Source organism: Apus apus, chromosome 10 (genome assembly GCF_020740795.1).
Source record: "Apus apus isolate bApuApu2 chromosome 10, bApuApu2.pri.cur, whole genome shotgun sequence".
NCBI lineage: Eukaryota > Metazoa > Chordata > Aves > Apodiformes > Apodidae > Apus > Apus apus.
This window is the reverse complement of record NC_067291.1, coordinates 13,409,480-13,420,789: the sequence shown is the minus strand read 5'-3', so window position 1 is coordinate 13,420,789 and position 11,310 is coordinate 13,409,480. Positions and strand designations below refer to the sequence as shown.

Sequence of the window (11,310 nt, the reverse complement as noted above, 5' to 3'; positions counted from 1 at the left end):
TGTTCTGGTGCAGACTTGATCCCTCTGTCAGTTGCATTCAGTTTGCTACAGCTTAGTGGGAAAATAACAAGCAGATTAATTCTGATGGATTGAGTAAATTACTGAGCAATACTTGAGAAATGCTAAAAGAGTATAGGGGAGGGGAAAGATAATCTAGCTGGGAACAGGGGAGGAGTTTGATTCTCCCTCTTTGTAGATTATGGTTTTCTGTATCTGTTCCTGGCCACTACTGGGTAAGAAGGTACTGATGGAGTAACTTCATTGTCCTTCTCTGCAAAATTCCAGGGAGGACTGGCTGGGGAAACTTCCTTGAGAGGTAAAACTTGATGGATTAACTGGAGATGACAGTTCAAAGATTGTTCTTCACCAAACTGAGTCACTGATTACATAGTGACTTAGTTGTTTGTGAAACATGTGCTTGCGTTCTAAGCCCATGAAGACAGCAGGAACTGTGATTCAGTGCCTGAGACATAGCTTACAAGGGGCTAAAATTGTGCATTATCTTGGGAAGGTTGCCATTTTTCTTTAGGATGGCAATTTGTGCACAACAGGGCACCAGGGCAATCCCCCCATGTGTCTAGTGAATGCGCAGGAGGCAGAGACCTATGAAGATCATGGAAGATCTTCCTGCTGAAGGTCTTTGCTTTCAATAGCAGAAAATAAAGGCTCTGAACTTAAGTTGTGTAGCTCAGCCACACCCAGAGCCCTCAGTTTTGTCCCTCTCAATGCCACACCCCTACAGGCAAGATGAAGTATGCAGATCAGAAGGTGGTTCCTGCTTCAGATGCTTTCATGTTGGTGTATGTTACTCCTCAAACGGTAGTTAAAGTAGCTGTGCTCCTTGTGATTTCAGGCTGAAGCAGTGGCTTGCTTTTGGAGTCAGGAAGCCAAGCTGCCATTTTTTTCCCCCTTTGCCCTTCTTAAGTCAGGTACCTGGGCTTTCATTTCTTTCTTTGTCAGAGTTATACTTGTGACCCCCTTCCTGAGGTAAATGGTGTCAGTGTGAAGTTGCAGGATTGTATGTAATCTCCCTTACATCCAGACTGGAAGTTTTGTCAAGTAAGAAAATGCTGCTTAAAGCAGCTTATAAGCTGGAGCTGAAAATGACACTGAACCAGGGTTGCTTTTATCCTAGATGCCTCACACAATTCTGCTGTCTGGAAATGCTTTTTCCTGAAGCAACTCCATGTAGGAAGTCTACCAGCTCTGGCTGTGAGCACTTACAAAGCAGGTACTTAAACATTAAGGCAATGCTGTGACAGCAGCTGAGTTTCCATGCAGTGAGGTTTAAATATAACTATTCCTACATACCCAGAGTAAGTGACAACGAGCCTCTGACAAGTGACTTTCATAAAATTCACTCTGCTTTATTAGAAAAGTTACAGTAGAAATGTAAAAACACCAAAGTTATTACAAAAAAAATAAATCTATGTACAAGTTCTGCAGGACTGCAGAGTATCTCCCTCTGAGGCTGCTAGGGCTGAGCAAGCCCTGCAGCAGAGGTTTCCAAACTGTAAACAAGATTTTAGTGTTAGAGACCAGAGTGGGAGTATCTCCCACTTCCCAGTGCTTAAGCTGCAGAGTGTGGGAGGAAAGGTGTCCAGCCAGTGCTGTGCAGAGTGGCAGCACTCTGTGAAATGCAGGCTGATCCTTTTTTCCCTGATGATGAAAAGCCATGTCTTTTTCCTCCTCAGGCCTCTGAAATGCAACAGGTTTGTAGCTAGGCTTGCTTTTGGGGCAGGAAGGCTCTTAAGCTCATCTCAGCAGTACCTTCTCCTCCCTGCCCTGTGCCAGGTAGGTGGTAAACCTTTGTCTAGACTGGGTTCTTCCTCACGTCTATCATCACTGGGTGGTAAGGCACGGGGGTGACGTTTGGGCTGGCTCTGCGCAGCTCCCGGCGGGGCCTGGAAGCCGGGGCGGGGCCCCGTGGTGGGTGCAGCTCATGGGGCTGTCCTGCTCTGGGCTCAGCCTCCCTCTGCCGGAGCTCCCCGGGGCTGTCGTTGGGCAGGGAGGAACGGCGCCAGGTCGATGGCAAAGGGGCGTGCACCAGGTCCCTGCTCTCATCCCTCACCCGATGGCTTTCTTCAGTTACGGCCAGAGGCACCAGCTGTTCCCCCAGGCTGGGCTCCTCACAGGTGTTCAGCACAGGGACAGCTCTGTCCCCAGCCCCATGAATGCTCCTCTCCATACCTGCTGGGAAAGATTGGGGGTACAGTGAAATGAGGATAGGGAGCTCTCCCTTTTCTCATCAAAATCAGTGCCTGCAGAGCATTTGCTCAAGGCCAGCAATGACCTGTGCTGCTCCAACCTCTCACCGACAGGGAATTTTAACTCCCTTACTTTTAACTTGGTAAGAAACACAGCCCCAGCCTGGGTTTACCTCTCACCTCTGGTCTGTCCAGGATGCAGATTTATGTTACTCAGCCTCTGGTTCAGCTCCTGGTTTGCCCACACGTATCGGCTCAGCTCCTTTTCCAGCACTTGAATCCTTGCTTCATACTGCAGCTTGCTGCTGGCCAGCCCCTCGTCCATGTGCTCTACAAGGAAGAACAAAGCCATTTCAAGCTGCAAGACAGACAAAAGCCATGTCACTGCTGCCTGTTTCAGGAGCTGGGTGGTTACCACGGCTCTGCTGGAGCAGTAACTGCATGTTCTGCTCATGCTCCTTCTGCTGCAGGGTGAGCTGACGGTCCATCTCCAGGCGCTGGCGCTCCACAGCTGCCTCCAGCCAGTACACCAGCTGCTGCTGCTCCTCCAGCTGCATCTCCAGCTCTGAGAAGGCAATGTGCTGCCTGTGCTGATCCTCTCGCAGTGTCACCACCTGGCCAGGGCCCAAGAGCAAGGAACACCTCAGCTCCTTCAGAGCCTGGAAGCCTTCTTGCACCGCTGAGCACAAACAAGTTAGTTTTCTGGTACAGCATGCAAAGGTTAGTAGTTCTGGGATGTCATGTCTGTCTTGCAGAAGGAAGAGCTGCACTTTGAGTATGGTTGCACTGACATGGCAGAGCCACCACAGGGATTCCAGTTAACTATGACTAGTTAAGCCTATCTCCCAGGTGTTGGAACAGGTGCTGTGGGTGGTGCTGTGGCTTTGTGACCTACAGGGCAAAAGTACAGCAGGAGGCAGGCAGAAAGCTTGAAACAAGTCAAACAACAGTTTGGTCAGATAAGGCATCTCAGCCCAGCACAGAGGGCAGTTGTCTCCCACCTTGTCAAAGTACTTGCAGAGCAGAGCTCGGGTCTCGGAGGAGGAGAGATAGCTGAGCTTGGCCATGAGGTTCATCTCACACTGGGACAGCAGGCTGGCCGAGGCCCGCAGGACTCGTTGCCTGCAAGTGATGGACTCGTTCTTGTACTCGATGGCTGCATCCAGAGCCTCGATTGCCTCATCCAGCTGGAACAAGATCCGTTCTTCCTGCCAGAGCAGAGCTGCAGTTACTAGGAAGCAAAGGGCTTGCTCTTTCTCACCCTGCCCTGACCTCCCTTGTCACCTAAGTGCTGGCAAGAAGTTGGGATATACACAGTTTGGGGGCGTGAGAGCAGCCCAGCCCAAGAAGAGGTACCTCTGGGGACAGCAGGGTGCCCTGACGCAGCTTGTTGTCGAGCTCCAGCCTCTGTTTGAGCAGCTGGTCCTTCTCCTGGCGCAGGTTGTTGATCTCCTGGCGGATCTGCTGCTGGTCCTGGGCGCTGCCATGGCGCAGCTGCCCATTCTTCTCAGTCAGCTCCTTCTCCAGGTGCTCCAGGCGGCTGGACACACTCACTATGTCATCTGTCAGGGCCTGCAGCAGAAGATGCTCAAGGGGATCTGCCCTAAAGGCAAGTCAGATCCCCAGCCCTCCTTTCATGTCATGACCTCACATGTGCACCAAAGCCATGGACTATCAAACCAGCTAGCTCAGAGGCACAGCACAAGCAGGCTCTTCTGTACAGGCAGATTTGCTGCCCGCTTCCCATCACCACCTCATGCTGACCTACAGCCCTTTGCCGGACCCAGGATGGCACCCAGATCTTCCAGCCTCCCGCCTCTTCTAGAAATCAAGGGGTTGAGGTGTCACACTCTGGTCCTACCTGGCTGGAGCGCAGTCTTTTGCTCTCCAGGCCGTTTTTCTCCTGCAGCAGGGCTTCCTTTTTGGCCACAATAGCTTCCCGCTTCCGCAGCTCATCTTCCAGCTCATCCAGGGCCCGGCGCTGCTCAAGAACTTTATCCATCTCCATGTCCAGCCACTTCTTCTGTTCCTCAATTTTCTGATGGAAGGAGAGGCAAAGGGCATGTGCGTGTGTGCAGACAGCAGCACCAGTTCCCAGAACTGCTAGACTGAAGAGCAACAGGGTTGAGATCAGAGTGAGAGTTGAGTCCATCTCTGCTAAGCCCTATATGGCAGACCTCTGGTTTTATCCTTCTAGCTGCTCTGAGAGGCAGAGCTGAGCTAAATCCACAGCTGCCAAGGAGTCCTTGAGGGTTGTATCTCCCACTACTGTCCTGCTAACAGAAAAGATTTCACAGCTTCTTTACTAGGATTTAGATAAGAATCCTGGTCCTGGGGGTAAGATAAGATCTAAGTCCTCTGCTACTAGACACAAGTGACATCATGGACTGTCCTCCTTGAGGGCAGGATGGCCTATGTCCTATCTCAAGCTGAAGACCCTGCTTCCAGGCCTACCATGCCAACCAGCAGTCTGCCACAGCAGACTGGAACAGCAGGGAGGTGGCAGGCTGGCTCTGCCTGTACCTGCTGCTGCTCCAGGCTGATCACTGAGCCATTGCTGCCGCTCCGCCGCTTCCTCTGGAAAGCTGCAATTTCCTCTGTTTTGATGCGCAGGATTTTCTGGTGCTGCTCATGCTTCAGTTCCAGTTCCTGCATGGGAAGGAGTGGCTGTGAGCCTCAAGAGACTGTTTGCCCTAGAGCCAGGGGCTGTGGGACAGGTTATGTTCTTTCCTAGCTCTTTGGATACTCTTAAAACACTCTCTCCATCCTCAGCTCTCCAAGGCAATCACAGACACCATCAGAGCTACCCTGGTCTGCTCAGCAGCCTGCAGAGTCTGCCTGTCATCACCCTCACACATACTGCAGTAGCGCCACCCCTCCTGCCCATTCCTACCTTGACTTGGTGCTGCTGCTTATTCACCTCGGTCTCCAGCCGCCGTTTCTGCTCGCTCTCCTCCCGCAGGCGGCGCTGCAGCTGGCCCTGCTGCCGCCGCATCAGCTGGATGTTCCTCTCCAGCTCCTGCACTCTCTTCTCGCTCTGGGCTGAGAGCGACACCAGCCTCTCTGTCGCTTGTTTCTTCTTGCACAGAACCTGTCAGAGGGCCAAAGCTGACCTTGGGCTTGGCACCTCCCCGTGCCCTTTGCCGAGATGCCCCCAGCTCTTCCCTTGCCCACCTCTCCAGGCAGGCAGAGCCCTTCCCACTCACCTGTGCCTTGCTCTGTGCGGCTGCCACACGCGTGCGATATTCCTGCAGCTTGCACTTCTCCCCAGGGTCCCATGGCTCCTTGCCCTCCAGCTCCTGGAGCTGCTTCTGGCTGTCATTCAGCTCTGTCCTCACCTGCTCTGCCTCCTGTTCCAGCTCACTGATCTTCTGGCAGTACTGCCTGTTTAGAGCCTGGGCGTCCTTGCCTGCAACACATCCCCCCTCCACTGTGACCTCTAGGCCCACTTCTCTTGCAGAAAGGATCCTGCCAAAGGACAGACTTTTCTTCTCTCTTCCTCAAATATTTTTGACTACAGAGACTGACTGCTCCTTCGCCCACAGTTACTCTAGGGAAGGGATTTGGGGAGAAACCAATAGGAAGGTTCTCATTCAGCTGGAGGGATGGAGAAAGTGCCTACAGGTGAAGGAACTGGGCACAGACAACACAGAGAGGCAAGGTGAGGAAGGGACTAGAGAATGAGCATCCCAACAAGGAGGAAATTTCATAGGGAAAGGATGCACATTCCCACCAGCAGCTTGGCACCTGTTTTAATAAGCTCCGTGATCAGCTCCTCCTTCATGCGGATGTTGATTGCCAGCTCTCGGATCTTCTGCTGTGCTTGCACCAGCCTCCACTCAGAGTCCTTCCCTGGCAGGCGCTCCCAGGGACTGAGCAGCAGCTCCTGCCTCCTGCAGACCTCTGCAACACAGATTTCTGGGTAAGGATGGTCTTGTCTTAGCAGCTGGATGAAGGACAATCCAACCTAAGAACCGGAATGTTGCCCAGAGTTACCTACAGCTTCCACCAAAACACGCAGCTCTTGCCAGACCCCACAAGTTCAAGTTTCTCCTTTAACCAAAGCAACTAAACTGTCATCTTTCTATATTTATCCTCTGAACTTATCCAGGTGGGACATAGTGCCTTCCTATCAAGAGCAGTTGTGAAGCACCACCAGCCCTAGGAAGACTGTCCAACAACCTATGGTTGCCACTTGCCTTTTGACAACTCCAGCTGCTCCTGCTGAATTAAGGGGGCATTGCTTCCACTCAGCTCCTCGCTCAACTTGCAAATCTCTTTCTTGCTCCAGCTTTGGATTCCGTTTCTAGAAGGAGCAGCAAATTAATCATTTGGGTCTGGGTGCTACCAAAGCTGTGCCCAGTAAGGATCCTCATGATCCACAAGCTTCAGAAGGAGATAGAAACAGTAGCTGTGGTCGGGAAGATGGTAATTAATTCCCCAGTGAGCAGGCAGTAGAATCATAGACCCCAGAGGCAGTGTTTGTGTCTACATCTTGCGTGAGAGCTGAGATGCAGAGGTGTGACAGCTGGGGCTGAGACAGCCTCAACTCACCGGCGCTGGGATAGGGACCGTTTCTCTTCCCACTCCTCCTCCTCCTCTCCTGAGGACAGCTCTGCTGGCTTCTCAGAGTCCTGGCTGAGCTCCCTCCTCAACACTGCATCTTTGATCTCTGCCTTGCTGGTTGAGCTCTGTGCATGCTCCAGGTGTGAACCTGCTGTGTCCTCCTGCTGGAAGGACGAGCTCCTGCCGAGCTGCTGGGGCAAAGAATTACAAAGATAGGAAACATGCTGCATGAGAGCCAGTGTTAGGAAAAGCAGCTGGCTCTTGGCTGGGCTCACTGCTAGACACAAAGAAAAGCTATGAAATGGAGCTGAGAGTGTTTCCAGGAGAACTACGGTGCTGCTAGATGCAGCTGCCTGCCCTGCTGCCTTCTGCTGCTCAGAAGCTGAGCAATCTGGGTCTTGCCTGTAACACTGAAGTACAAGCCTCAGTTTTGAAGCTAGGCTGGCTTTGCCAGAGCTCTGAATCTGACTGGATGTGAACACTGAGCACAGCCCTCTGCACTACACCTCTGACAACGTTCATGTGCAATGGTGGGGAAAGAAGCACTTAACTCACTGGAGAGCATCCGAGTGAAAAGGCAGCTGCTCCTCAGGAGCACAGATTTGCACCCTTACCTTCCTGCAAAGGACTCTTCTGCTTTGTTCAGCAGCAAGGAGCCCAGAGGGAACTCCAGTGAGGCTGTGGGATGGGGCAGCATCCAGAGGGGCTGTGTGGGGTCTCTGGCCAGCGGTCACGAGGTGAAGGTTTTCCAGCAGTTCTGGCACACATGTGTTTGGCATTGCCATCTCCAAGCGTATGTGCAGCTCTGAGATCTTATCCTGCTGCTCCTGCAGCTTGTCACTCTAGGAGGCAATGAGAAAAATGTGGTTTTGTGGATCCTGGACCTGCTGCAGAGGAACTTGAAAACTGAGCTGTGTTCTCAAGTTCTTGACCCTTGAAAGACGAAGGGAGGAGTAGGGCAGGTCCCTACAAAGCAGAGCCCAGAAATACCTGCAGCTTATACTGCTCCATGGCATCCTCCAGGGCAGCCAGGAAATCACGGTTCTCCTCTTCCAGGCGCTCCACTTGCCTCTGAAGTCTGGCAACCTGCTCGTCTTTGATGGACTCAGTCCCCTTCTCAGTGTTCACCTGCCCCTCAAAATAGAAGAGAGGCAGCATCAGCATCCACCTTTGTCCTTCCCTTCCTATGCTTGACATCGCAAGGGCTCAGCTGTTCTGCAGACCCAGATTTTTCCTGTAAAATACATCTCTCAGCTGCAGCTGAATCCAGGTTTTCCCAGCCTGGTGAGAGGACCATATTGTTCTGCTTCCCTATGGCCCCTTGGCCAGTGTACTTCTCCTCCTCTTCCATGCTGTGCTGAGGCTGCTGTGCCCAGCAGCCACCTGATGAACCCAACCTCAGAGCTGCAGCACCCCAACCATTACCTGAGCTTTTGCCAGCGTGGAGCCCTGTGCCTCGGGGCTCTGCTCTTCCGTCGAGGTGCTCTCGATGCCGCTATCCAGCCCGGCCGAGGTCAGCTCGCTCCTCTCGCTCTCCACCGTGCACAGCCACTCCTTCACCCGCAGGATCTGCTCCACCGTCAGGTTGCTGTCCTCCTGCAGCTCCATCAGCAGCCGGTAGGCAGCGTCGGTGCAGGTGCGGTAATGCGCGCACTCCGCCAGCAGCCGCGCCGCGGGCTCCGGCGCGCACGGTTTGGCGGTGGCCGAGCGGTGGATGATGCGGGTCTCGGAGCGGTGCCGCTGTTCCAGCGCCTTCTGCAGCTTCTTTATCTGCAGGTGAAGCTCTTCGATGTGCTCCGTCTCCTTGCGGCAGTTCACCACAGCCTTGTTCTGGATGTTTTGAGCCCGGCTGGCATAATTCAGGGTGTTGAGGCTCTCGTCGAAGTCGGAGGAGGATGGGCTGACACAGGCTATCATCACGGTCTGGGCGTTTCCCCCCAGAGAGTCTTTCAGGATCCTAGAGAAGAGCAGTAATTAAAACAGCTGAAATACAAAATAATGCAAGAACCAGAAGATTTCCAGCCTATTTCAGAGGTGTTAAGCCCAAGGAAAATTATATTCTGGCTATGTGGCTGGTTCAGCACTAGTGAAGTGAGCAGAACCATCAAGCAGAGGAACTGTGTGCTGTACCTGGTGATCTTGGAGTCCCTGTAGGGGATATGGCTGCTCTTCCTCCGAGGGTCTCCCAAGGCACTTATGACGTTACCCAAAGCAAGAAGGCCACTGTTGATCTGGATGCTCTCCTTCAGCCTCTCCCCTGTGTTTCCTGTCTTCACAATTCGCTCTGAGCCTGCCAGGTCCACAAAGTGAAACTTGGAAACCAGGACCTGTCCCGAGGCGGGCGCGGACGGGGGGCGGCGGTGCAGGGAGAGGCGGCCGGTCCCGCGCCGCTGCTCCATGGTCACCGTGAAGATGGTGTGCGAGCGGCTTGACTGCCTGTTGATGTGGGTGGCTCCCGTGTGTTTGGCTGTGTTCCCCATCTCCAGCAGGCTCAGCACCTCGTCCAGCCCTTCCACTTCCAACTCCTTCACGCCGCAGAGCACTGCAACAGCAAATGGAGTTGTGACTGGGAGGGACGGGCTGCCTGAGGGTGCAGCTCCTCTGCGCAGCCTGGTGCTGCTGCCCTGCCTGTACTGTGCCACACAGACCAGCTTTCCATGTCAAACAGGAGTAAGCACAGCAACCTGCTGCAGGAGAGGGACAGAGGGAGAAGACCTGGGATTGATAACCCAATCCTGGCCTCAGGCATGGGAAGAAAAGGGAGCCTTCATGCAGCCACACATACCAACATTCCCCTTGTCATCCTCCCGGATCTGGATGTCTTTGCTGGCTGTATCCACCTGCAGCAAGTCCCGAAACTCCTCCTTGTACACCTCCAGGTAGGACACTCGGACCGTGTAGTCGATCAGGTCATTCTCATCGATGATCCTGAAGGTCTCGGCCATGGCTCGTGGGATGATGCCCTGCTCATCTTCATTGATGGAAGCTGGCGGAGACACACACACGGTCATGGGAAGCAGGGAATGCCCGGGGACCATGTGCTGCAGCACACATCGGCTGGAAAGGAGCAGCCTCAAAACCCTCCCAGAGCTCAGACCTCACAGTCTGGATTAAATACCCCTCTGAGTGTTTTTAAGCCACAGGGCCTTGGGGCAAATCCTGTCCTGCTGGTGTGCTGGATTCTGGCAATGCTGCTTGTTTCCTGGCCTTCCTCAAGAAGAAGTTGCACTAGCCTTTCAGCAGGTAGCAAACACCATGCCTGCAGCTACAGCGTGCTGTCCTTTGAGGACAGCATGACTTCACAAACTTTTGCAGCTCCAAGAAGCTTTTTGTGTGTGTTTGCAGCCTGGCCACAGCACTCTGCTGTCTGAATTTTAGATGGTTTTGCTTTTGCCTCCAACAGCCGTGTAAAAGGGCAATATCTAACTCTGGTGCAATGATAGCCTGAACTGGGAAACTGACAACGGGAAGACTGAAAGCATGGATACAACTTAGTGTTTACAAACTTTGCAGTTAACTAAAGCTGACTGAAACATTTATAGTACATCCTCTGTGGGATATCATAACACCATCAAATCAGCACTTCTAGGAGGGAAAGGCTTCCATTCCCCCCTCTCCTTCACAGACACTAACAGGATGAACCCCTGCAAATCTCCCTCTCCTTAGGGCTTATTTCAGCTGGATTCAAGCCAGGCAACAGGAGCAGTGCCTTAGGAAGATCACCACTACCACCCGACCAGACAGACCTCGTTGTCCTGCTGTGGGAGAGGCAAAAACCTACACACTGATCTCAAAGCAGGTGGGTCTGTGGGGGGGTTGGGAGGAAGGGCTGGTGTGGTGGGCAGGATGGGGACAGGTGGTCGGGTTGGGGGGTCTGGCAGGGTGAGGAGGGAGGGAAAGGCGGAAGGACCGGTTGGGATGTTGGAAGTGATGGAGGTGGTGGTGACGGTGGGGTTGGGTGGAGAGAGCAACGCTGATGGGATGAGAGGGGATGGCAACATGCACGAGATGGGTATGTTGGGGGAAAGGGCCGCGACGGTGGCGTTGAGGGCTTGACCTGGGAGGGCGGAGGGTGCGGCGGCAGCGCTGCGGGGCCGGGGGGGATGCCGGGGAAGGCGCTGCCGGCGGGCAGGGTGCCGCGACTCACCGATGCTGGCCTCCCCGATGGTGTAGGTCTTGCCGGAGCCGGTCTGCCCGTAGGCGAAGACGGTGGCGTTGAAGCCGCGGAAGAAGGCCCGCAGCAGCGGCTGGACGCAGGCCCGGTAGACGGCGGCCTGCCCCGCCGCCTCGGGCAGCACGGCGGCGAAGCGGAAGCGGCGGCGGCCCAAGGCCACCTCGCCGGCCGCGGCGTCGCTCCGCAGGCAGGGCCGGTGCCCCCGCAGGGCCTCCCGCGGCAGCAGCGGCCGCACCCGCACGGCCACCCGCACCGCCGGCCCCTCGCCCGCCATGGCCGCCCCGAGCGCCGCGGGCCCGGCCCGGCGCGCCGCGATGGCGTCAGGCGGCTCCGCCCGGCGGGGCAGGGCAGGGGGCGGCGGGC

General features: G+C 54.5%; 1 protein-coding gene across 3 annotated transcripts; it reads right to left on the bottom strand.

Moving 5' to 3' along the window:
• Positions 1 to 1,342: 1,342 nt before the first annotated feature.
• Positions 1,343 to 11,244, bottom strand: KIF7 (kinesin family member 7). 3 transcript variants are annotated; one of them, XM_051628507.1, is made up of 18 exons: positions 10,921 to 11,244; positions 9,559 to 9,759; positions 8,904 to 9,315; positions 8,199 to 8,730; positions 7,764 to 7,901; positions 7,388 to 7,615; positions 6,762 to 6,964; positions 6,407 to 6,513; positions 5,955 to 6,110; positions 5,414 to 5,616; positions 5,101 to 5,298; positions 4,731 to 4,856; positions 4,069 to 4,245; positions 3,564 to 3,779; positions 3,209 to 3,415; positions 2,623 to 2,821; positions 2,388 to 2,537; positions 1,343 to 2,193 (listed from the first exon to the last, which is right to left on the bottom strand). In XM_051628507.1, exons 1-18 carry the CDS (start codon positions 11,219 to 11,221, stop codon positions 1,814 to 1,816), a joined length of 4,134 nt encoding a protein of 1,377 aa, XP_051484467.1. In that variant the 5' UTR covers positions 11,222 to 11,244; the 3' UTR covers positions 1,343 to 1,813. The 3 variants fall into 3 exon arrangements, with proteins under 3 accessions (XP_051484467.1, XP_051484464.1, XP_051484465.1); XM_051628504.1 differs by having other exon boundaries at positions 1,343 to 2,190; positions 10,921 to 11,235; XM_051628505.1 differs by having other exon boundaries at positions 6,762 to 6,961; positions 10,921 to 11,235.
• Positions 11,245 to 11,310: the final 66 nt, after the last annotated feature.